The sequence below is a fragment of the Artibeus jamaicensis genome, unplaced genomic scaffold (genome assembly GCF_021234435.1).
Source record: "Artibeus jamaicensis isolate MK-2021 breed Jamaican fruit bat unplaced genomic scaffold, CSHL_Jam_final scaffold_1964, whole genome shotgun sequence".
Lineage (NCBI taxonomy): Eukaryota > Metazoa > Chordata > Mammalia > Chiroptera > Phyllostomidae > Artibeus > Artibeus jamaicensis.
The window spans coordinates 10,651,811-10,678,896 of record NW_026522030.1 but is presented as its reverse complement, the minus strand read 5'-3'; the positions used below and the strand labels follow the sequence as shown (position 1 = coordinate 10,678,896).

The following is a 27,086-nucleotide window of genomic DNA, read 5'->3' as shown; positions in this document are numbered from 1 at the left end:
TTTATTGTTCATAGTTTCAATCTTCTGTTCCTTAAGTCCCTTTAATGTTTCATGTAATGGTTTGGTGACAATGAGGTCCTTTAGGTTTTTTTTTTGTCTGGGAAGCTCGTTATCTGCCCTTCAGTTCTAAATGATAGCTCTGCTGGGTAAGCAATCAGGTCCCCGATTTTCTTGACTTTGACTAAATAGTCAAATTGACAAATGTCAATCCCTTCTAGCCCTCAAAGTTTATTTTGAGAAATCAGCTGACAGTCTTATGGGAACTCCCCTGTAGGTAACTAACTTCTCTTGCTGCTTTTAAGAGTCTCTTTTTATCTTTAATTTTTGCATTTTAATTAGGATGTCTTGGAGTGGGCCTCTTTGCATCCATCTCCTTTGGGTCTCTCTGTGCTTCCTGGACTTGCATGTCCATTTCCTCCACCAAATTAGGGAAGTTTTCTTTTATTACTTTTTCAAATAGACTTCCAATTTCTTGCTTTCTCTTCCCCTTCTAACACCCCTATGACTCAAATGTTGGACCTCTTGAAGTTGTCCCAGGGGCTGCTTCCACTATCCTCGTTTGGTTTTGTTTTACTTCTTTTTTCTTCTTGTTGTTCTGTGTGGCTTTTTGATTATGTTCCAAATCATTGCTTTTATTCTCAGCTTCATCCAATCTCCTGTTGTTTCCCTATAAATTGTTATTTCAATTAGTGTATCCTTTGTTTCTGACTGGGACTTTTTTATACTGTTAAGGTCCTCGCTTCGCTAAGTGCCCTGAGCATCCTTATAACGAGTGTTTTGAACTCTGCATCTGAGAGATTGCTTAGCCCCATTTTACTCGGCTCTTTTTCTGGAGTTTTGATCTGTTCTCTCATTTGGGCCATGTTTCTTTGTCTCCTCATTTTGACAGCCTCCCTGTGTATGTTTCTACATATTTGGTAGAGCTGATTTAATGCTGTGTCTTGGTAGTGCGGTATATTGTAGTAGGTGTCCTATAGGGTCCAGTGGCACAGCCTCCCGAATCAGCCACACAGGGTACTCAAGGTGTGACCTTCATGTGGGCTGAGTACATCCTCTTCTTGTAGTTGAGTCTTAGTTGCTGTTAGTAGATCAATGGGAGAGATTTTCTCAGGCCAGTCAGCTGCAAGGATTGGCTGAGACCACTGACCATCAACCTCCATACTTTGTGGAGGATCAGCTGTGCAGGGGCAGAGTGGCGGTGCTGTGACATGGTCTGTAGCCATGGTGCTGCTTGTTTGAGAGAATTTCGGAAGTTATGAAGCATGAGGCAAGATCAGCCATTCATATGGAAAAGCAGCAGGCCCATAAGTGGGTGGGGTAAATTCTCTGGGGATCTCCACAGTGAGTCAAACAGTGTTAGCCAGGTTGATGGGAGTCTCAGATATGGCACCAGCTTGCCAGCTCTGTGGGGGGAGGGTTTAGAAAAGGGATAACGGCCTCTGCTTGCTTTGATACCAGATATTTCAGTATCTTCCAAAATGCCACAGGTGCCTTTCAAGCTGTTACCCTGGTGCTGGAGCTCAGAAAGAGTGAGTCTGAGTAGGTGATTCAGTGTGTGGGTTCTTTAAGAGGAACTGCTTGGGGCTTTAGCAGTTTCTTCCACCGACTCAATCCCACTAGTTTTTGCAGCCAGAACTTATAGGGGCTTATCTTCCTGGCGCTGGAACCCTGGGCTGTGGGGCCTGGTGTGGGGATGGGACTCCTTGCTCCCAAGATCTCCCTCCTGAAGTTTTATCCACCACAGGTGGGTGTGGGACCAGCCATTCCACATCCACATCCCTCCTACCAGTCTGCAAAGACGTGGCTTCTTTAATTCCGTAGGTGACAGACTTCCATTCACCTTGATTTCTGACAGCTCTGAGTGATGGCTGTTCTATATTTTAGTTGTAATTTTAATGTGGTTGTGTGAAGGGTGAGTCATGTCTGCCTACACTACCATCTTGACTAGAAGTCTGCCTCAAAACAATTTTAAAATCTTCAACTTACATTAACTTGTAGTCACGTCACTATACCATGTTGTTCCTTCTTACATTATCATTCAAATAAAGCTCATTTTATTTTCATTCCTGTAACCAAGTACTAAAAAAATTACTTAACTTTTTCATTAGAAATAGGCCTCAAAGAGAATATAAGAAGTATTCCAAAACTTCAGGGAAAAATACTCAGTTACAGAAACAAAAGATAACCAAAAGTTGTCATTAGGTTCAAACCCACACCCACGCCACCTCTTACTCCTTTTGTCTTCCTACTGTTCAGTTCATATAAATATTCAGGGTGACTATGGTAGCTAGAGAGGGCAGAGATTAAAGACTAACCCTTTCGTACGAGGTTAGGAGTACTTCACTGTCAAGAGGGGCACAGGGAAAATGTCACAGAAAAGAGACTGCATCGAGGATGCTCCATTATCCCGAGGCCCTGCCAGTGGGCAGTGCCCCGAGTCTCTGTCTGAAGCATGCCTGCAACTAGCACAGCTCTACTTCCGAAGGAACAGCTTGGAAGAAGTGGTGAGCGAGCTTCCTGGCCATGGCGCCTGTGGCTGTAAAAGGGTTTATGTATATCACAGAGCTAAAACCACCAGCTGAATATCTGCTGACAGATCTGGGAACTGAAATGAGTTGTTTCCTTAAGTATTTTCATTCTGAGAGAAATTCCACCAACGATTTACACATACATGCATGTCTTATATGTATTAACATCTATCTATCTATCTATCTATCTATCTATCTATCTATCAATCAAATCAGGGTTTCTCACTAGCATCCCTATTGACATTTTTGTACATTATAAAAGGTTTAAGCAGCATCCCGGTCTTTACGAACCAAAGTTGCTACAATGAAAAGGTGTCTATAGGCATCGACTAATGTCCCTCAAAGGGAACAAAAGCACACCCCCCCCACCACTGCTCTGGATACCTATTTATTTATATCATCGCTCTAGGTATTAGTTTATTTGTGTGTCTATGTCTCAGTCGCACCAAAATTTGTGTTTAACATCTACACAGAGGCAAAGCTGACTACCTACCGTCTCAGATGACAAGAATCCTGGGTAGCACTCAATTCTCTGAAGCTCTGGAAAAGCTTTATAACCAATAACCAAAAACTGACAAATATTACAAAGCATTTCCATAAAAACAGATGTTTTCATTCATCCTTTGACATCTTTTCAAATTTCTAAGATACCTGCAGTTTTAATCTCTATTAAATTCCTCTAAACGATGAATGAGACATTCTGCCTCAGGGCCAGGATGCATGAAATAAGACTGAGACTGTGGTCGGCCTGCTGACTGCCTTCCACTGACAAGTAAGCTTAGCGGTAACCTGGAAATTCATACCTACTATTCGATTCCGCCTCCAGGCCAAGAAAGCTTCCGAATGGACTCAGAAGAAAAAAAACAAAATTAAGCAAGCTGAGAAAACAGTTACTAAGGGTTTTCCATTTCAACATTGTATATTCTTTAGATGTTCAGGGTGGTGATAGTGGTATGTGTGTAAAACCCTACAGACCTTAACATTCATCTTAAACAAACTTCCAATTAACTCCTAGAAAACAAACCTGAAAACCTAGACTTGGAGAAATAATTTCTTTTAAAATATTTTTTTAAAAACAGAATTTATTTAAAGCAAAAATACAAAACAAAAACAGTGTATTCATGCTTTATCTGTACCCCCCACCTCCAGCAACCAAATTGCTGTCTTTATCTGTGAGCCTGGTTTATTTATTTTTTCAATTCCACACCTAAGAGACATCATAAGGTATGTGTCTCTCTCTGATTTCTTTCTGGCCTCATGAAGAGGCACAGAGCTAATCAGCAGGGCTCTTATACCTGCAACTCTCTAGATTAGGAGGAAACAAGAAGTAAAGATGACATTGACACTATGGTAATGTTTTATTAAAGTACCAAAACACAGCCTTCTTTCCTAAACTGTAAGGATTATTATGCTCCTAAGAGCCCCGTGGTGGAACAAGCAATGCAGAACGGGACCGCACGTGGCTGGGGAACAGAGGACAGCTGCTCCTTTAACAGCAACGGGGACTGTGAAGTGTGGTTTCTCACTTACAACCTTTCATACCTTGAAAATGTTCAGGGATCTGCTTCCCCCAAAAGTTGCAATGCAATTTTTAAAAATTTAATTTATGTAAATCTCTAATATTTTGATTTAACAACCCAAGAGCTGTTGACTCTTAGCCCCGCAGAGATGCAGAATACACTCTGAACACTTGGAAATATAAAGCTTTAAAGTCACGAAGTGAACTTCAGTTGGCTAGGCACGCCAAGTTCCTGAGCCCTCACTGGCACACAGGCACGACTCTTGTGATCACTGCTGTGTCACGTCAACAATATTACGCATATCCTCCCCTTCCAACAAATGTGGAATGAAGTTCTAAGAATGAAGTTTACAGGTTCCATCTGTCTTTATCAACCTCAAGGTTATAATCCAATAATCTTTTTGTCAAATTTTCTCTTGGTTTCATTAACTGATTAATTCATCAGATTTTCACCAAGCACATTCCGTGTGCCAAACAGCAGGCTAGGAATGGTGAACAGGTTTGCCATAGTTCCTCCTTCAGAAGGCTTACCAACCACTGAGAAAGACAGTTAATTAGGTGCACATTGATATGTGCTGGGTTCCAACAGGAGAAGTCCAATTGCCATGGGGACGCACAGCAGGGACATCTTGTTGGGGCACAGGGAAATCAGGCCCTTCCACAGTACCACAAGGAAAGCTTTCCATGGGCCCGTGCATGGGAGACTGTGGGGTGACAAGATGGTTTATCCCTGTGGAAATAGAAGCTCACCCCTGGATTCCCAATGTCCCATCTCCCTCTGTCCCGCCGTGGAAAAGTCCAACTGTGTCCTCAGCAAGACCAAGACAAAAGCCAGTGTCCCGAGTTTCTGCTTCATATTAGTGCTTAGTCGTTTGGAGCCCACAGGCAGCTGCTAAGTGGTCTCAGTCCCCATCCAGGGAGCTTACTTAGCTTGCTCCCAGAAGCTCCAGTGGTGGAGTCCATAAAGCTGCTGGCCAAGTGGCAGTTGAGGCCACAAGGCTATGGAGAGAGAATGCGCAAGCACAGGGGCAAGCACACTACCAAGTGGCAAGAGAGAGCTCAATCCTGCTGGAGGCCACGCCACCTGCTGTGGGCCCAGGTGCAGCTAGGCCCACATGGTCGTTGCTCCAGGGCAAGACAGTGCTCAAAGGAATGGTGAGTGCATTACAGGGTGGTGAGGGGTGGGGGGTGGGGGCACCCTCACTTTTTACCCCTGGTAATATATTAGCTTGGGCCTGGGACAGACCAAGTGCTTTTTCAAAAGAACCAATCAACTTCTCAGGCTTTTGTGGACTTGGGATGGGTTTACCTCCCAACCAATCCCTTCTCTCCCCAGGTTAGACAGACAGGCCTCTTTGGTCAAGCATCCCCCGTGTGCCCCGCAACAACGCGGTACCAGAGAGGCATGAGAGGAGTGTTAATCCACTTGGCAGAGCAATGCCGAGATGTAAGCTCAATACCCAGTCCCCTTTCTCTCTTCTCTTTCCATTACCAATATCCAGTTAAATACCAATGGTAACAATCATACCCAGGCTAGAGAGTTCCGCAGTGCTCTTCATAAGAAAAGTACTTTAAGTGCAGACCATGCTACTGGGGTTCAGCTAGGACAGGGTGGTGTTCTTTACAGAGGGAAAAACATGCAAAGGTGACACTGACCTCGGGGAACGAGAACAAATTCAATGCGGCTAGAAATAAAACATAAGGCACGTAGCAGAGAGCTGAGTCTGCAGAGGCAAACAGAAGAAGGCACAGAAGGTCTGACAGGCCAGCCTGAAGTTTCAACTTTTATCTGTAAGGCCAGGGAAAGCCACTGTGGGCATTTCAAGTGTAGGGGGCGTAACGGTCACGTTTCAGAAAAACTGGAGAGGCCGTGCAGGAGCACGAAAACCAACTCTCCTCCCACCTTCTGAATTTCTCTATGTGCTAATGATCAAATTAACGCGAGAAAGATGAACAGGAACAATGTCCAAACTTGATTCCAGATGTACACTTCGACTGTTGTAAGATAAGAGACCCCAACACACACAGGACAGTTGAGGTTCACATGCCATTTGGAACAAAGGGGAGGGGAGGCAAGGCTTTGGGAGTGCCCAGGAAAAGCAGGCAATTCACAGGTAGCTGAGAAAGAGCAAACCAGGTAAACAAATTCCTGCTGGGCCACCCAGAGACAATGGGACTCAGAAGGAAGCTCAACGAACAGGCTTTGCTGGATTTCTCCCTGCCTGCCCCATTTGGTTTATATTAAGATGCTACGGTTCCTTTCCCCTTCAGTGGGTTTTTCTATCTGAATTCCTTTAGGCAGGTAAGGGGGGAGGGCCCAAGGTTCTTTCTGAGTCTCCTGTTTGTTAATAACCAGCTTAAAAATCAATACCCTGAAAGCCACACACTGGGGTGGCAAAACATTGGTCCCCCCCAGTTGCACTGTGGAGAGCAGCCTGGAGGGAGGCAGACTAGGGGCACGGGACCAGTGAAGAGGCTATTGAAGTAACAACCCCCGTACTGGGTCATCCCACCGGAAACACAGAGGAATGAACAGGTCCAGGTAACTACAAGCAACAGTCAAAGAAGAGGCCACAGTCAACAGAGGAGGGGAGTCCATTAGCTCCTTGGACTCTAGATTTCTCTCCTTTGCCCTCTTTATGCCAAACCAGGACGATGGGAAGTACGCTCCAACTAAAATCCTAAGGTTAATGTAAACATCTGCAGGGTCTCCAAAAACACTACCATCTCTGGAGAACATCTTTGTATCTCATTTTGCAAAGACTGGAAAGAAAATTTCTTGAAATAGCAATAAGTTATTACTACCTCTTCCCTTGAGAAAGATAAAGCTGCGTTCCTAAAGGACCACAGTGGTCTGTCACCTTTGGCAGCGTGAAGGTGTGACCAAGGGCAAAAGAAAACTACAGCAGAGAGCAGTGGTTCCTGGAAGAGTTCCTGGGAAAGTCTTCTACTTCCTCCTTACAGGTTTCTCTGCGCTTAATATTCAGGGCTTGCTGCTCCATTTTTGGAAGGAGTGAAATAAGTACATCAAATCGTCTGATTATCCTGCCCAAATATCAAGAAAGCACCCAAGATACATGACTGCAGGAGTGTTTTTGTCCTTCCACATACTTCAAACAGCCCCGGTGTAAACAGATGAGAGAAAATGACAGTTTCTGATTACTTAGCCCCAAACTGTAAGGAGCCCAAAGCTGTGCTGTGTTCACAACACTCGCCACCATCAAATACTGCATTCACCACTATGGACAGAGGGTCCTCCCTCCATGTCTCTTTAGGAGGAACAATGATCATCTGTCTGAGGATAGATGGTCATGCATTGAAATAGTCTTGCAAGTGGGTCTGTTCTGCCACCAGGGCCTGCATCAGCAATTAGAAGGCTAAGTCCGCCCAATGAAAGGTACCACCCACCCTCTATTATCACAGTGTAACAACATCAGTTCCCAAGATGCGCCATATCCTTCCGTAAGTCATGCCTCTGTAGAGACTATTCCTTCACAGCCCATTTGTTCTTCCAACTAGGAATTGAACACATTCCAAGTACAAAACACTGCTGACAGGTACTGCGGACACATCAGTAACTAACACCGACATGCCCCTGCAGTAACCGCAGCCACAGTCAAGAGGGAAAAGACAGACACGCCATCAAGAGTGTAAATGAAAACTGTCCTGCAGGGGAAAGCTACAAGGTGCTGTCTGTGAGAGTATTAAACTGGCAGGAAGGATGTAACCTAATCCTGGGCGTAGGGAAGGCTTCTCTGATGAACTGACATTTGCGCTGGGTCTGATGAATGATTAGGATTAATTAAGCAAGGGAACCCGGGTGGAGGGGAAGAGTCTGTGGCGGAGGGAAAGCAGCCTGTGTGAAGGCCCGGAGTTTGGGTGGGGCCCGGGGCTGCAGTTCAGAGAGCCTGGGGAAACGTTTTAGCTCCAGCGAGACAGGCCAGGGCACACCAGGCAGAGCCTTAACAGCCACGTCAAGGATTCTGTCTTCCGCCTAAAACCAAGGAGAGGCCAGTTTTGGTAAAATGACCACAGTCAGTTGTGCCACAACCAGAAAGAGCGGAGGCTCGGCAAGCAGTGGGGAGACGAGGATGACCAGAGCAATCGCCCAGGTGAGAAACCCAGCAGCTGGGCCCAGCTTAGCCCAGGGCGGCATTAGGACGAGGACGCGAGGACAGATGTGAGGTAAAGATGGTGACTGAGGAGATGGGAAGTAGTACGGGTTAGTACACAATGAATGGCACGTGGAAGTGGAGGGTAATATTGACTGACAAAGGAGAGAGAGGAGGATTTTTTTTTCTTCTTAATCCTCACCCAAGGACACACTGACTTTAGAAGAGGAGGAGGAGAGAGGGTTAGAGAAATATCAAGGTGAGAAACATCAACTGGTTGCTGCTTCTCGAAGGCACCGAGGCCCAGGACTGAACCCACAACCCAGGTATGTGCCCTGACTAGGAATAGAACCTGAGACCTTTCGGTTTATGGGACAAAGCCCCCACCACCTGAGCCACACTGGCCAGGGCAGGAGAGTGTTCTTTTCTACTGAGAAAGGGATGGTTTGTGAGGAAGAAAGACCTTTAGCTGAAACACACCAGCCCACCTATTTTTCAGCTCTGTGACTACAAGCAAGTTATCCTCTCTAAGCCTTGAATTCCTCATCTACAAACCATGAAAAACAACCATTCCTAATCTCATGAAAACACTAGACGGATTAAGTAAAATAAGATAATGCGTGTAAAATTTTATCACGGAACTTGCCACACAGTAAGTCCCAATAAATATCACCAGTGGTGGTGTTTATTACTGTTTAAGATGTCAATTAGACTTCCCACTAAAGAGGGACACATTGAACACATATTTCCTTTAGGTCCTCTCAAAACCCCATTATAATGCCAGTAAAAGTATTTTAAGTCATAAATCTACCCGAAAAAACCTGAAACAAAAGAGCACCCATGCAGTAAGAACAACAAACTTTTAGAAGATGGAAAGCAGATGGACGGGTGCTTTGTCCCTAAAACGCAGAATCCTAAACCAGTAGTGGGAAAAGCCAGAAGCAATCTAATTTATTCTGCAAAATCCCCCATGAGGCTCAGGAACCGGTGACACCGAGTAACCCTGGAAGTGTGGCTGCAGGTGGGGTCAAACACAGAACCACTTTCACATCTGCATGGAAAGCAGTGAGGCCCACTGCTCCAGTATCCTCACCCACCTCCACCCAGCCAAGCCACCGCCCGATCCTTGGCAGAAAATTAGAGTTTCCCCTCCTCTGGAGAAGGTAAAACAAAAGTCCCTGGACTGGGACACAACAGGAAGAGATGGGGGTGGGGAAGCGCACTGACAGTGGGTGATTAAGTGAATGTTTGCGTCTTGAACACTGTCCAGCCCCTTTCCCTGCCTTGGCTTCCACGACGTTGGCAGCCAAGCCATCAACCTCCAGGCAGATCAGAAGGCCTTTCTCTGAGGAATGTACTGGCCCCAAAGGGGAACCAAAAGGCACTGACATCGAAGGCTGCAAAAGCCAATGGCCCTGCCAGATGACATTACGGTAACACATACAACCTGCCCACAGCTCTTGAGTGAGGGTCTCACTCTTGTTATGAGGGAAGAGCCCAACATATCTGATCTCTGATATCATGATTATGTTAACACAACAGAAATGAAGGGATTTCATAGATATAATTAAGGTCTCTAATCAGTTGACTTTAATCAAAAGATAAGTGTGGTGGCTGGGCCAAGCTTAATCAGGTGAGCCCATTAAAAAAGGGTTTTAACAAGAGGCAGAAGTCATAAAAACGCTCACCACCCTGGCCTTAAAGAAGCAAACAGCCTTGTGTGAATGGCCTAGAGGGATAGCCTTCAGCAGCTACAAGCCTCAGTTCTACAACTGCAAAGAAATGAATCCTGCTAATAATAAGCAAGCTTGAAAAAGGATCCCAATCCACAGATAAAACCCCAGTTGCAGCTCACACCTTGACCATGGACTTGTCACATCCTAAGCAGAAGATCAAGCTGAGCTGTGCCTGGGCTCCTGACCCATGGGGATGAATATAATAAATGTATATTGTTTTAAGACACTAAGTTAGTATAATTTGTTATATATCATTGAGAACTGATATAAACCTGTATGCTACAAAAGGTAAATTTTATTTACATAAATAATACCTCAATAAACCAGACTGAAAAAAATATGATAGCAGCCATGGAAACCTCTTTGGAGGTTTTGAAGATAAAGTAGAAGAATCACCCAGAAAATGATGATTTCAATGTCTGTACTTGCAAAATAACAACTTGTAACTCCATACCAATACACTCAAATAATGTTTCCCAACCTTCTGTTCTGAAAAAGTGTAAACCTGATTATCAGAAAGACTAGTTTCAGATTCGCTGACTGTTAACATTTTGCTACAGTCACTTTCGCCCTATCTCGGTTTTGGCTGAACTATCAGAAAGGAAGTTGCAGACATCATGACATCTCATCCCTAAAGGACATTCTGCCACAAGCCAAAGTCTCGTTATCACGCCTGACAAATGTAACAGTGGTGTAACGGTATTACCTAATGCATGGTCCATATTCAGATGTCTCCCATTGTTCCAGAAATGTCCTCTACAGCTTCTTCCCATTCCAAATCCCAGATCCTGTCACAGAGTCATGCATTGCATTTGATGATCCCACATCCTGAGTCTCCTTTAACCTCATATACCATGTCCCCAAACAGTCTTTTATATTTTTCATTTATTTTTGGTCATTCACGACATTAACAATTCTGACCCGATTTAGTTTTCAACTGTTCCTGGTGCGCACAAAATCCAATGGTTTTGCTTCACAAGTGCCTACTACAATCTTCAGCAGAGTGTAGGCACTGAAATACCTGCATCCTGACAGACTACACAGGTCAGGAAGACAGAGACAGGGTCGTTCCTTCCACCGGTTAAGGTCATTCTGCTGTGACTCACCGCTGGGTGTGAGCAGGCCACGGGGTCTGGTTCGGCATGGGCACTGAATTCGTGGGACTCACAAGCATGGCACTGTAGATGTTGGAAGCCACCACAAGTATGCAGAGCAGGATGGGCCCGATGATCGCCCCTTCGAGGCCCAGGTAGTATGCGCCGCCAGCCACTGCCAAGCCGGTCAAGTAAGGATGGCCACCTCTGGAATAAAGAGCACACAGATTAGCTCACGACTTTCAACAAACATGAACCCCGGAGTAAATCTGACACACACATTCCCTAACAAAATGTGTGTTCTCTGATACACAGGCTTTTGACTACATTATCAGGGTTCTTCAGATTATCTCAATGTGGATAACTGAACAATGTAATAATATTGAGATGTAAGAATTTTCCTGCCTACACAACATGTCTGACATCTGCCTTGTATACAGGCCCATGAGCTGATGGTGTGAAGTCGGTAATGTTAACTGTACCTGGCACCCATTACGCTGCTGCCTGAAGTGGGTTAGTGCTGGCTTAGGACTGGAGTCTATCAGACAGCTCCATCAAGGATAGTTAGCATGTAATTATTTAATTATGCTTTTTTAAAGATGACAACAATACAATAGCATCCCCATTACTCATAGGTCAGACTTCCGGCAGCCTCCTAAAATACAGTTTTTAATACAGGTTGTGATAAAGTCCTCATGAGGAAAACAGCTGTCACAAACCTGAATATTTCATCACGAGACAGTCAGCACTGCCCTCCAGCTGATCACAGTATCACTCACAAACTGGATGAAATGAGATACTTTACGGCAGCCCAGCATACTGGTTACAAAAACAATGGCCCCTGATATCCGGGGAACTTGGAAAAGGTATGGTTCTGGGTGTTTCTAGTTTTTAAACACACGTGACTACAGTTTAGTGAGGGGCAAGTAACAAATACCCCGGAAGGATGCCTTGTATTATGTTATAGTTCAATAAGTAATATTTAAGGTAAGCCAGTCTTCAGGAAACCAATACATTATATTTACTTGTCTTCCTTATTCCAAAAAAGGATCCAGGGCAATATTCCATATACGCTATGTCAATAAGCTTTTCCCCTAAATGATACATTTAAGTAAAGTTCCTATCAAAAAATGTTTAGTGCTCAAAAACATGTCTGAGAGCTTTTAAATAAAAGCCTGATTTATTAAAAAGTAAAACAATTTATCCAAAACCTTTCATGTCCTAATGATGTTGGTTAAGTAAGGTAGTATTTTATTAAGAAAAAAATCACATAAATCTTCAACTTTCCCTAGAAACCTTAATATAAAATGTGCAGTAAAGTTTAAAGAAATGAAAGCACTTAGCTGTCAACTGTGTACCTACCCCCACTGTTTAAATTTCAGCTTGAAGCACTAGTTAATTAAGTTTGGCTTCTGCCTTATATTTAACTTGTACTCATCAAAGAACCATACTATACAATATTGTAAGTAAGAGAGCTGTTTGTCATATATTAGTTTGATGAAATTTCATTTTATATGGAAATTGCCAGACATACAATCTAATGATGTTTTTCTCCGAAAGCAAAGAAGTTCTGAAAATAATCACTAACTCATTACATTAAATGTTTCACATTCTAGTAATATTTCTTTCCTAGATTAACTGTCACTAAATCAGAAGACTATTCACAATTTTGTTTTAACCCATGCCATCCTATAAGTAATATATAATACCAAAGTGTCTTGCAAACAATATTAATTACATTAAAGTAAACTTTGGTTATATCAGTGGAATTACAGAAGGCTACTTCACTAAAAACTCCTACCACCTCTCCTTTCTTCTATTTTCAAAAAAAGAAAGAAAGAAAGAAAGAAAAACCCTCTTCAAAAAGGACAGAGAAATCCTTGGATATGATTCACTGGAAGTTCTGTGGAATACTTACCCTGATATATCAGAATAGATGGCAGTGTCTACAAAGTATGTTGGCAAGAGATGAAAAACCAACAGCAAGATGGCTTTGCATCCTAAGCCTTGTGTCAGCCACAGGTCTAGGACCGCAGGTATTGCCGCCCAGTACGTCCCCAGAAATGGCACTGCTCCCAGGATTGCTGCTAACGCTAGTAAAAGATTAATTAAGAAGTGCAACTGAGCATCATCATCAAAACAATAACAAAAGAGCAGAACATAGACACTAGCTCCTCCTACTCAAAAATTTCCACCAAACAAGTTAAATATCAACTCAAATATTCAGGGAACGATACACCCTTGTTGAACTGACTTTGCTAGTTAAACGAAGGTCCAGTATCTTAAAACTTTGTATTGAAAATCTTTCTAAATGTGTGTTTACTTCACAAGCCTATTCTTTAGCAACACAATTTTTGCATCTTGCAGTTGTTATTCTGAATCAATGATTAGTTAATATACGGTCTTATAATGTGAGTATAGAACATTGGTCAAAATCTGTACTGAGCCCAAAGCCAAATCAGAAATTAGTCTCTATCGCTCAGATATGACTACATATCCTTAACCTTGATTCTTTCTAATAAAAAAGGAAATGTAGTTTAAAAACAGCGAACACCAGCTGGCCGAAGGACCTAACACTGCCCCTCCGGAGCAGTGTGTCAGAGCGCTCCACACAGCGCGGCTCTCCTGACTACGAGTCAAGCAGGTGTGCATCCATCAGCCAGGTCTGTGACCCTAGAGAACTTCAGTTTCTCGTCTGCACAACAGGGACTTCACCCATCCTGCCTGCTTCACAGGTCTGTCATAAAACCACCTCACGTGCTCTTGGGGTGCTCACATGTCAGAGGGTGGCTTTGTGGACAACAAAGTAGGAAACAACCTGGATAAACCTGGGAATGTAAGGAAAGACGGGAGCACAGACCAAAGAGGAAAAACAGTGGTGGGACAGGCAAATGTGGAAGGCAGATGTGCCAGGAAGACAAGCAGCCACAGAAATAAAGAAAAATATGGGAGGACAGGAGCACAGATAACAAAGGAAAAGTAAAAGATGGTCATTACACCATCCTGGTGCTTCTGGAATGTGGGTCTGATCAGAACAGACCTCACGAGGTGTGGAGAGAGTTTATGGGCCCTCAAAAGCACTTATCTTGCCCATGGGACTGTCTCCTTCATGGGACAAAGCCATCTGACCAACTTATTGCTCCCTGCCAATAAGTTCGATTCAAACATTTATTGAGTGCCAGTTATGTGCTAGGTGTGCTTAGTGTGATAGGGCATCCATTCATTTAACAAATGTCATGCAGCGCTTTCGCTGGGCTGGGTCTTGCTCTAGCTACTGGGGACACAGCAATAAACAAGCATTACAAATCACAGTCCTGCTCCTAACCTGGACTAGATCAGATCTCAAAATTCAGTATTTTAAATTTAAAAAAAAATAACACTTCCCAATGTACGTAAAATGGCTTCACTTTCCTTAAATAGAGGGCAGTGGAAGTTATGACACAACTGTTACCTGATGGTATGAAGACAATGTTGATGCCAAACACAGTGTGAGTCAGCCAGGTGTACAATCCGTAGAAGCCAGCCATTTTCAGGGAAGCATCGAACACCCCCCTGGAAGGCCCGAAGATGAAAGGGAAGGTAAATAAACACAGCGGCGTGCGAGTCAGAAAGATCACTATGTCTAGGCTTCCGGCTACTTCATTACAAATCTGATAACGGCTTCAATTCTACCAGTGCCTGAGGATGCTGATTTTATTTGTTTCAGAGAAACATAAAGACTGTATTTTTGAACCCAGAAATATGCTTTCTAAACTATTCTTTTACTTTTCTTTCCGATGAAAAGATAACAAATAAAGCACCTTTAAATACCCTAGTCACTGAAATAACTAATCTACTTTTCACTTCTAAAGCAGATCTTCTACTACCAAAAATAGATGAAAAGGAAACTAAGTGTGAACATCGTATTTCTGAGAACTGAGTTCAACTCGAAGACCTCCAGGCTGGGGCCAGCCCTCCCCTTTGGGAAGAGTGAGTGAGGGACAACATAACTCAGTTAACTCCACAGTGAAACCAGAGATGAAAATACCAGAGGGGTAAAAACAGACACACGTTCAGTGATTTATAGGACTGAAGCCCATAAAAATCTGCAATCCCAGGCACTTCACTGATGCTTTTCAATCAGAAGATGACACAGATAACAGTGTGCAGGGAGGAGAAGTAAGGAACAGCTCCGAGAGAGCACAAGGCGGCAAGTCTTCAGCCACCACAGGCATGGCACAAGCACAAAGCCCGGATCGCGATTCCGGAGGGCACGGGGGAGGGGCGCACTATACTGGAGAGGGAAGGGAAAGCTATCTGCAGTGGCAAAAGCAGGGGCCGTGGCAGCAACGGTGCGCTGAACGCAGAAAAGGAAACACCCCGTTTTTCCAAAGTGTCCCCACAGGTTTACTGGAAGAATACAGTCAAGCTCTGAGACCTGGTGACTCGGTCATTCGACAGGGCTTGGAGACAGGCATTTGGTGACAGAGTGGCTCCCCAAACTGTGAAAACTTCTTTGTCATCCCGACCAGCAGCTCTCACTCAAGAATGTCTTAAAGGTGCCATGTGACCTCTGGCAATAAGGTCACAAATTAAAGTGGTTATCGCAAAGCCCAAAAGGAAGGGAGATGGCCCACAGGAAATAGAAAAGGTCTGAACAGGAACTGAATGGAGGAGACAGAGGAAAAGGAAAGTGGCAGAGGGGAAAGAATGGCGCACCCTGCAGACAGGGAGAACCCAGAATGGGAGAGCATGTGGAAGAAAAGGCCACAGGTTTAGTTTGGTCAATGGTTAGAAAAAAGGATGATGACAGTGCCCTACGGTAGCTGGAAATGAGGGACAAGGCTTGACGGGGGGGACAAAAGATCTGAGACGGACGGAATGGATTACTCACAGGGAAGGATAAGATACCGCAGTGGGAAGCTTAGGAAATGGGGCAGTGGGCTGCGTTCTCCTACGGAAACGCCAGACAAAGACACCAGCCAAGAGATAACGAAATCATTTCTGAGTGGGAAGAAAATCACCAGGGTAGTCTTCCCAGAGACCAGGGAGAAAGAAGCTTTTGAGGAGAAAATAATAAGATCAAATATCACAGAGAGGTTAAGGAGAGTGAATCTGAGGGGAAAAAAAGTACAGATTAAAGTCAATAAGAAAGAATATATAGTACCTTCATCAACCTTGTGTCATTTTTTTAAACTTTAGATTATTTTAATAATTTGAAGCTGAAGACAGGTTGACATCAAAGGTGCACAGAATATCACAACGGAATGACTGCCTGTCCAGGTGGCAAGTACGCACCACCCAATCCAAAAAGGACAACTCCAGCGAACAGCACAACCTTCCTTCTGTCTTTGGGATACTGATTGTTTGTAATATTCTCACTAAGGCAACATGCAAGTAGTTTTGTGGACGCCAAATGCATCATATGTTGTTTGCAGTTACTAAGATATTTATGTAACCCAGAGAGAGGAAGAGACAATAATTCCCCTCTCTCTTATGACTTATGATCTGATACGCAGCTTTACAAAACAGCACAGGAAAATCCTCTAACAATTTACTAAGAAAAATTTTTAATTCCCTCAAATTCCTAACCATTTTTTTCTACATCAGCTTTACTGAACTATAATTTATGAACAATAAAACTCACCAACTTTAAGTATATAATTCACTAAATCTTGACAAACGTACTTCTATAACTACCACTAAATCAAAATACAGAACATTTCTATCACCCCGAAAAGTGTGCCCTCGTGCCCTTTTACAGTCAGTCCCTCCCTAAACCTGGGTCTCGGTGTATGTTTTCTTCAGCTTTGTCTTTTCTACAGGAGGGTCAGGGAAGGAAAAGAGGACAGAAGTAGGGGTCAGAGAGAAAAAGGGACATGAAGGTACTAAGCAAACTGGCCTTGAAGGCAGAGGAAGAGGCCACAAGCCAAGGACTGCAGGCAGCCTCTAGAAGTTGGAGAAGACAAGGAAACGAATTATAATTTGTTTCTGAATTTCTGTACTAGATCATTGTGGTACACTAATGTGAAATCTAAGCACCCGATTCAGTAAAGGCCAAGATGTTGGGTGAAAATTTATTTCTGGTATCCAGATTTCTATCACGTATTACTAGTATTTTCTCATGCAGGTCAATTGGATACTTCATGATCCTCAAAGCCAAGAGACCACGCAACAGGAGCCTGGTCAGTTGCATTATAGCCTGAATCTGGTCCCGACCAGGACCCTGATGAGATAATGGCTATCCTATCCTAGCTAGCACTTCTGAAGGGGAACTGGAGCTCAGTACGTACTTCGTCCGTGGTACATATTATTAGAGTGAAATGTTCAGGAAAACAGAAGTGGATCACGGGGCTGAGGAGCAGAGGCACAGGAGCAATGGGACAGGCCACGAATGATGCTCACAGTGTGTGCGCCCATGCTTGCTGGCACAACTTGAGGTGCAACTCCTGTGTCCCACTCTGGCCGTCAGTGAGCCTGGTGCCTGGAATGGGAGGTAGTATGCCAGAGTGATGGAGTTCATAGACCCAACAGCTGTGAGTGGGTCATCCCTGCCTTTTCGTCTGAAATAGCACAGGCCCGCGTTTGCAGTGTTTATTGTTGTTTTTTAACTGAACTACATTCCCAGTTTAACTGATGTACTTGATTTCTGACCAGAGGTCTCTTTTCTGAATGAATGAGGGGACCTAACGGGAAATTGGTGAAATTACATATGCATCATGTAACACAGAGCTTGACACAAATGTCAGGGTAGAGGATGGACTGAAAAAAAGGATGAGACCAGAGATCAAGGGCTCAGGGCTTAGGAGGCCACTGGGAGACAGAACAGTGGGGACCAAAGGAGTGGCAGCGAGGGGGAAGACAGAAATGAGGTGAGTGAATGAGAAGCATTAGGGAAGGAGAACTAAGAAGACGGATTCAGCGGGAAGAAAAGGGAAATGGGAGTCCTGAGACCCGAGACAGTCTGGTTCTGTCTCCAACTGCTTTGGAATTCCAGTTCCGTCACTTAACTGTGGCGTGACCCTGAAAACCATGTAAAATTCAGAGCCTCACTTTCCTTGATCGTAAAAGAGATAACAGCAGTCACTTCATAGTGTTATTATAAAGATTAATAATGCAATTAAAGTGCTAAGCTTAGTGCCTGGTACACAGTAAGCACGCAATTAAATTGGGGCTATTGTAGAATTGTGTCGTTATTTCCAGTTAGCATTACCATCAGGCTGGAAATAATGCAGGCAGTTTCTCTTTTCTCCCTTCCAGGTTTTGGAAGTGTACCCTTTTTGCTTTCTGCTAAGAGGTACAGGGTATGACAATACTGAAAATTCAAGTAGCATACCACAGTTTTAGATTAGTTATTTTAAATTATAAAATACTGATCAGCCTACATGAGCAATAACCCAAAGTACTGAGCATGCGATCAATCACTCATCTCAGGAATCTGAAATTCAGTCTGCTAGAATGATTCGCTTTCACAATCGAAACTTTAGCTGGCATATAACTAATGACATGAACAATACAGTTTGAATGGGTTACCAGAAATCATTAATGTAATCAGTACAAGCACATTCTCACAATCATACAATGAAAGATCATCTTCTCGTTGATATCGACCCATTAATCAATACTTTTTGGATCCTCAGATTGGAGGAGTATTTTCTCATCTTACCAACAAGACAGACATCATGATACCCTTCATCAAGTCCCTTGAAAAAATCACAATAGCTATGACTTGTGGCATTTTCTAAGAGTGGTTATGTACGACTTGTGCTAGGTGAACACATGGTACCATCCAGCATTACCCTTCCCTTCATAAATGCTCACAACCATGTGTCAAGCCTCTCCCGTAGAAATTTACAGAAAACCTATGTCGAGTTCACCAGTCTAATCTGTATGAAACAAAGTGTTCCTCCACTTTCTACCTGGAGCCTCTATTTTGAATAGTTATTGTGCCCAGTCTTCTGGAACCTCTCCTTCCAGTGATTCTCAAAGATTATTGACAGCTGCTTTCTAACTACATCTCCAGGCTCTGGAAGAAAACTAAATTCCTAAGACTCTAGAGGCTCTTTTCCTTCCCCGCTTTTGGTAGCTCAGCTGTGCTCCCTCAACGGGTGTGATTTAGCTCAATGGAAGAAGAGACTGATATCAGCCACTGAGTATTTCTACAAGGTCACATCCTCACTCAGACACCATCCACTGTTAGATGCCGGTTTTACGGATGTTTTGGGACCCAGGACCATTGCAGACTGCTCTGGGGCAGGGTTCCCCCTACTGGAAGGTAAGCCATAGTGCATCCAATCCAGTTAGGCCCCAACAAAGCATACAGCTGAGAAGAAAAGTTGCAGGTCCAAGCTCTTTGCTTCTAAGCTTTTCCCTAATAAATGCTATTGCATATTTATAGTGCAGTGCAGTACAGATGTGTGTGCCCATGCCTCATTAACACAACTATATGTCTAACTCCTCTGCACTGGTGGACCTGAACTAATTTCAAATGATTAGTTAGAATTTTAATTCTTCATCTTTATAACCTCCACCTGCATTCTTCATAAACTCTAAGCTGAAACTGTAACTCTTTCACAAGCTCCCTAATACTACTTCAGTTACCAGCCCTCTCTCATTTCTGACCAAAATATTCTCGTTACTTTTCTAAGCTGAATGAGAGAAAACCAGCCAGACAACTTAGCGTTTGATCAGATAACCTGCTTTTAATGGAATGAGATTTGAAGCAAAAAAGGGAGTAGGGAGACCGGTAAGCCAGAGTGAAGAAGTGCCAGCCAGGCCCAAGAACACACAGGGCCCTTGACCACTGACAAATAGGAAGCACAAAGTGTCCACGACAAAATTCTGCCTACTTCTAACATTTCCTTACACCGCTTCTGCCCTCTTTTCTTTCTCAAGGCCAAACAGGAAGGCTGCCAGACTACCATTACCCCAGGAAACAACAGACATTGTTTCCTTATCAGTACTGGACCCTTCCCTCGATACACTGCACCTTAAGTAGGTGAGCTAGAGGAGGGGCCAGGCCGGCTCCCAGAGACACAGCCTACAGTAGTCTCCCCTTAGCCACAGGGCACATGGTCCAAGCCCTGCAGTGGTTGCTGAAAAGCACGGATAGTACCAAACTCTACATATGCTGCGTTTTTTTCCTATACATACACACTTTTTCACTTAAAGGAAGCACTTTACAGCTTCTCTTTGGCATGTCCAAACTGCCAGCATCACTACTCTTATGCTTTGGGCCCATTATTTTAAGTAAATAAGGGTGACGTGAACACAAGCACTGCCATACCCCAAGTGCCGACCCGATAACCAACAAGGGCACTACGTGACTCACAGCAGGAGCACACACAGCGTGGACACACTGGACAAAGGGATGACTCACATCCCGGGCGAGATGAAGCAAGACAGGTTGAGATTTCATCACACTCCACAGAACGACACACAATTTAAAACCTATAAATTGTTTATTTCTAGAATTATCCATGTAATATTTTCAGACCACGGTTGGCCACAGGTAACTGACACCATGGGAAGCAAAACTTAGGATAAGGGGAAGGCTACCGTATAAGGAAAAGTATCCCCCCAGCTCCCTTCATTACTATCTAACCTCTTGAGAAGTTACATCTCCTTCCCCTTCCTGGTTTGTCCGCTGCAGTAAAATGTATGGAAACCTGGTGAACACTGGGGACCCCAGCAGTGCCTGGAGCACTGCTGAGAGGCCTGGGGAGCAGGCGCTAACTCGGAGACCTTCCGATCTCACTGGGAGCAGCAGGTCACATGCAGAAGCACACAACTGTGCCATCGCATTAGATCGCCCGGAGACCTTGGCAGCAGGAATATTAAGTCGGTACTTTTAGCTCATTAATACATGGTTTTGTGTCTTCAACAATGCGCAGTCATTATGGAAGCCTTCTCCGGTGCTAAGCAAATAATTAACAAGGGGCTGTTTCAATAATATAGGCAGAGAGCAAACATTTGTATCTCAACACTAATTTTATTATAACCCTACTACAATAAATTTAGCAATATTTAAAGCAACACAATGAGATACTAAATACAAGACAAAGTTTTTTAAGGTCATTTTCCTTGGAAACTTAAGGAAGTAAAAGATTAGGTTTATTAGATTGATCTTTAATCAAGGTTAAATAGGCATTATATTCACTGATTATTTGATTAGGTAATTAAATTATAATTAATTATAATTTATAATTATAAATTAAAGTAATATTATTACTGATATTGTTTAAGATTTCTAATTTAATTTCTTCATTATGCATAAGAGTCTGTCTCTCAATCTGATGTTAAGAGACCTCTATCTCTTCAAATACATGAAAATACATTTTCTACAGCTTTAAACTCTTCCTTATACATTTTAATTTAAACATATGTTGTTCACACCATAAACCCATTGAGAATCTTTCCAATGAACATTGAATTTGCTCCAAGTTAAAAACGGAAATACTGATTTACTAAATTACCAACACTGATTTTGTTAAAGACCAAACACTTTTAATCCAACAAAACTGAGGAATAAAAGAGGGGGAGCACATTCACTTTCCAAATGAAAATGTCACAATACATACATTCTCCCATCGAATTCATCAGCAGGAGTCCCACCCACTGGCACTGAAAGCTGTGATCCCACGAGCAAGAGCCATACCCGTGTGCATGCACTCGTGTGAAAATATCACACACACTAAATTGCACTGAGGCCGTGAAACATGCAACTTAGTAATGTGCAATACCTCCACCAGAGCAAGCAGAATGGGAGCGTCAGGGAGGAGGGGTGCGATGCAAACATTCGGGACTCAACATGCTCTGAGGGCAGGAAAATGGTTTGAGGATGAAGGATGCATGCCACGGACTAGAAAGTTCATGAAATGAAAACGCAACCACAAATGCATTTCACTTAGAGGCCTTACTGAGGCTTGCCAAACAACTCAGTTTCAAAAATTCAATGAGACAGTGATTACAAAATAGCCACATATTTCAAAAGGCAAAGTTTGAAGAACAAAGATGTTTTCACTGTCTGGTCATGCACATAAGTCTCAATTTCAATTCCACTTTTAATTTATTAATATATTAATAAATATAAAGTGAGTTTTATGACTGGCTTAACTGCAACATCAATAATGACTACAGATTGATGCTTACTGATATTGCTAGTAATTTGTAACCTAAATTACATGCCCAGGACACTACAGTAATAGTTTCATAATTATTCGTATATTTTTCCACTTAAAATGTTTCTCCACAAAGAAGTAGATTCCATCTGGAACACAATCATTCAGAATGAAAAGGTTGACAAGAGCGCTGAGGAACTAGAACCCCCTGCTCTCATCCACACGAGAGGGTTCTTCGGAGGCATCTATGTTAAACCTGTACATTTTTATTTAAGTCTTGAATTTGACCCAGTAAAAACAAAAATAGACCCAAAGCACGTAGACTGCTTAAAACCATCCTGACTTACAACCTTTAATTTATATAACTTCAAAATAGCGGTGGTTAGAAAGACGGCCCAGGCTGTTACAAGGTCTCTAGTCTGTACAATTATTTTCAGACTCACAAAAAAACTATCAGTTTTGACAACCATTAGGATTTTAGTTCTGGTACTAAGGATTATTAAAAATAATTTTCTATATTAAAAATAGGATCATAAAATAAATGGGTTTTGTCCAAGTACACTCTGAAACCAAAACAAGGGCTATCACTAAGAGTGGGTGATTAATGTGTGCAAACCCAAGATAATAAGGCAACTCTAATTTGTAGAAAGACATTGATTTCCTAGTATATCTGTAGATGACCATACTCTCCTAATTTCAAATTGCCTCCTGAGCCAAAGACCTGAATGTTTAGCTGTCAGCTTCATGTGTCCACTGACGAGTCTTAATGGAACCACAAATTTAACTCATGATGTTCTCCCCAAGCCGATCCTCCTGGAAGAAGGTATTGTGGTGTACCAGGATAATGAGCTTTCAGTCAGCTGGACCCAGGTGCAGGCCACAGCTCTGCTGACCAGTTCCAAGCAACAATGACATTGAAAAATTAAGTTTAGAACAAAAGACAACTTGATTTTCATACCAAACATGCCATGAAAAAGAGGTGATTCAATGACCAACATTCAGAAGATGGTCAGCAAGTGGTTCACTGGAAGGAACCAGAACAAGCCCTGGCTGGTGTGGCTCAGTAAATTGAGTGCCAGGCTGTGAAGCAAAGGGTCGTTGGTTCAATTCCCAGTCAGGGCACATTCCTGGGTTGCAGGCCCAGGCCCCATTAGGGGATATACGGGAGGCAACCACATATTGGTATTTCTCTCCCTCCTTTACCCTCTCTCTAAAAATAAGTAAATAAATAAACAAACAAACAAGAAAGAAACCAGAAAAGAGAAAATTCAAACTGAGATTTGAAGGTAGAAAAACTTTTGTGAGAGTAAGAGTCAGTACTAACAAAGATTGATTTAGGAAAATACAGTATCATCTGTCTTGAAGTTCTTTATAAACAGGTAGACAGTTTTCTGTAAAGCTTGGCCTAAGCCACACTTGACTACAGAGGATTCTGCCAAGTTTTGAGATGGCTGTTATTCCACTGGTAAGATAGGTTATTTTCCTTTCTGGTAATTTTTTTGAGTCAGATGTCACTTAGATAAACTAAAATCACCCTACTGCTGGAGTTTTCATCATTCATTTACTCAATAAAGATGGTAAGTAACCGCCAAACAGGCTTAGAGGGCATGCTAAAGCCAGTAAGTTCTTTGTGAAGAACAGCTTCACCCAGAAAGCTCCCAAACTTGGAATATTTACATGGATGGCCCCTATGGATACCCAAGAGCACCAGAGCAGATGAGAACTTTTTTCAAAATTCAAAATAAAGAAAAATAATGTCTAATGAAGGAAGTAAGATACCGATGAAGACTTTACCCAGTAAGATACTATAGGAAAACATGAGAAAACCTACCAAAGTCTCCAGAGAGAAGATATTTCAGCTGCATTCATCCTATAAGAATGTAAGAGGGTTTTCCAAAGCTCAAAGGGGTATTTTTACCAACTGCTACATGAGTACGGTGAAAAAATAAGCTAAGTTCAGTCAGACAGGATTATCAGGAATACGACAAATTAAGATTTCTGCAGAAGACTGGTTCCAAGCATGATAATTTCTACACATATGTGGAAATAGAAATGCGAGCCAAAGATTCGCAATTCAAGAGAAACTTATAACCAACTGGTTAAAAACTAATTAGAAAAAGCAGCACCAATGCCTAACGTGAGAATTTACTATGAGGAGCTATTCATAAAAAGTAAAAATGGAATAAAGTGTTAATGATAAATTCAGAGCAATGAGGGACAAAGGCAGACCTTCAAGAGGTCTCTCCCCACTGAAAATGATGAGGGGGGAAAGTAAAAGAAGGGCAGGAGCCCATGACCTGGGAAGGGCATAGGAAGAATAAATGTCGAAGAATCCTCTCATTCAGAAACCACGCTTGCAATACATGGATCCCAGAAGACATGATGGAAGTTTCTGGCAAGAACCGGCAATGCACACAGAACTTAAGACTTAAGAGGTAACCAAAAACTACATTGCTAGTATCCAACTTAGCCCCTGCAGAAGGCACAGCCTGGCTGCAGAGGGTGAGGGGCAGGAACAGGGAGGCCCCTGAGCCAAGCTGGAATTCCTGAGAAGGGTTCTGAGAGGGGGTGAGGTGTGCGTGTGTGCGAGAAGGGCTTTCCTGAGTGACTGATACGATGATTAGCAGCTAGAGCAAGAGCCTGAGGAGGAAAACAAATGGGGACAGGCCATTAAACCTTTGTAAACCACAGGCTGGAGAATAGGAGGATATTGAAGCCGTTTTTGAATTTTTTTCTTATTAACATTTGCACCACTCCTATTATTCTCGTAAAAGGAGATAAAAAATTTTGAAGATACCAGTTACTAGGAAGGCTGAAGACAGAAAACAGGCTTCTCGTGGAAAGGAGATTCTGAAGGAAGTAAGAATAGCATGAATCTTATCCCTACCTGATAGCTTCTTCCACAGATTGGCCAATAATATTAGAAGAAGGACCTGGCTGAGAGAGTGGTGTCAGGCTTATCACCCACTTCACTGGCTTGTAGTACTCATCACTGGAACTTAATAGATAAAACAGTGTGGTCAGGAAAATTATCTGCAAAACAAAGGACAGTATCTCCTAAAAAATCGCATTTGGAAATTACAGGAAGGAAACACAAAAGGAGCCACAACGATGCTCTCCTGTGGAAGGGAACGTGATGTGTCCGTGTCTGTGCGCACGTACCAGAGACAACACGAAGTTAAGGAGGGCCGTCCCGCTGTAGAAGAGGATGGTCAGGAGCGTAGTGACGGTGGTGAACAGCAGGCTCACGTTCCGGCTCATCACAATCCACAGGGACTCTAAGATCTGGGGGGGGGTAACTGGGCATCAGAACTAATCCTCGGGAAAGAAGTTTCTACAGGTATCTAGTGTGCTTTTTGTTTTTGATTTTTTTTAATTGATTTGACAGAGAGAAAGGGAGGGAGAGAGAGAGAAATATCAGCTTATTGTTCCACTTACTGATGCATTTGTTGATATTTTGTTGGTTGAGTCTTATATATGCCCTGACTGGGGATCAAACCTGCAACCTTGGCATATAGGGATGACATTCTCATGAAGAAAATGGTTAAGTGAATTATGGTGAAGCCATAATATTAGGCAGCCATTAAAACCATCTCTATTACACAGCACAGGAAAGTATTTTATGACAAAATGCTAAGCTTAAAAAACAGGACAGGAAAACTCTATACATAGCATGATTATGATTATGTAAAAAATGATTATGCACAGAAAAAATACCTACAGGAGAGTATGTCAAAGTGCAACCTGTGGTTATACTTAGCTTGTAGGCTCAGAATGTGGTCGTGAAAATCCAGCATTTGTCTTATTAGCTTCCCCCCCCTTGCCACCTTCAACTTGGCTTCATCTATAACTACCAAAGCATCTTCACTAAAATCACAGCAAAAAAATGAACAGAGAGGATCTAGGGCAGAGCTCTGCAGCTGAAGATCGTTTCTCGCAGAGCTGCTGACCCTATGTTAAGACCTCCTGATGCAACCGCTCCATCACCTGCAAGTTTACTACAACCAGGTACCAAAGGTTATTAATGTGTGTTAAATATCACTAAAGGAAGATGTGTGGTATCTATAGCACACCTACATGTTTTCGTTTCCTATTTCTTCATAAATCTAAATTCCTTTAAGATGTCTATTCAATTCTCCCCAAGTAATTAAAAATGTGGAAGCAAAGTGATAAAAAAACACTTTCCCTTGATTTCAGAACACTCCCACGAACCTCACAACGCCACACGAGAAGAAATGAATGTGACATCTTCATTTCGCAGATATGCAAACTGCAGCTCAAAGCTTTTCAGAAACTTGCCCAAAGGCAGGGAGCTGCTAATATGTGGAACCAGAGCCAGGACCAGAACTCACAACGTCTAATTTTATTTTGGTGCCCTTTCCAAAACTGCAGTTCTGTGTTTTGTAGGACATTCAAGTTACACCATCTGTGCTGTGAAAGGCCTACCCAGTCCTTTCCTACCTCAAATGCACCATTTATAAAGGCGCATTTTGTTGTCCATGGCATTTCTTGCAAACCTCAGCTCAGTCCTCCTAAGAGAACTTTGGCAGATGGGTTTCATTTACAAAAACTCCTTACATAAAATCTTGAAAATGTTTCACAATGCCTACAAAAATATGCATGACTGACTGTTTGACCCTGTGGGGTAAAGGAATGGATGAATAATAGCACTGATTCCAAAAAACAAACCAACAATGCCCTTGCTTGTGAGTTTGACAAGCATTCTTTCGGGAGCCTCAGCCATTTTGGAATTTTTATCAAAAAGCAGTCTGAATAGTTTCTGGGTCACGCTGATAGGAAATGCCCTGTGGTAATTCTTAAGAAATTAACTGAATGCATTAATTGGAGACTGGTAGTTGCCAAGATCAAGTAACCTTTCTGTGTATTCATGGGGGTTAGGAAGGAAGGTTCAGAGCATAAGAAAGAGCTGTTAGCTATTACTAGTATATTATTAACCTTGGTTAATAAATTCAATAAACGAATTAAAAATAAAATTAA

The 27,086-nt window shown here is 42.7% G+C and overlaps 1 protein-coding gene across 3 annotated transcripts in view; it reads right to left on the bottom strand.

Annotated features, from left to right (window-relative positions):
* TMEM245 (transmembrane protein 245) overlaps positions 1-27,086 on the bottom strand; it is an 80,942-nt gene that overhangs the window by 6,406 nt on the left and 47,450 nt on the right. For 2 of the 3 annotated variants that reach the window (XM_053656346.1, XM_037152736.2), the window contains 5 exons: positions 25,251-25,373; positions 24,976-25,121; positions 14,441-14,541; positions 12,908-13,082; positions 11,002-11,196 (listed from right to left, as the gene is read on the bottom strand). In XM_053656346.1, the coding sequence (XP_053512321.1) occupies positions 11,002-11,196; positions 12,908-13,082; positions 14,441-14,541; positions 24,976-25,121; positions 25,251-25,373 (740 nt within the window). Of the gene's footprint in view, positions 1-10,997; positions 11,197-12,907; positions 13,083-14,440; positions 14,542-24,975; positions 25,122-25,250; positions 25,374-27,086 lie in introns of those variants that run through there. The other variant, XM_053656347.1, reaches the window with a different exon arrangement.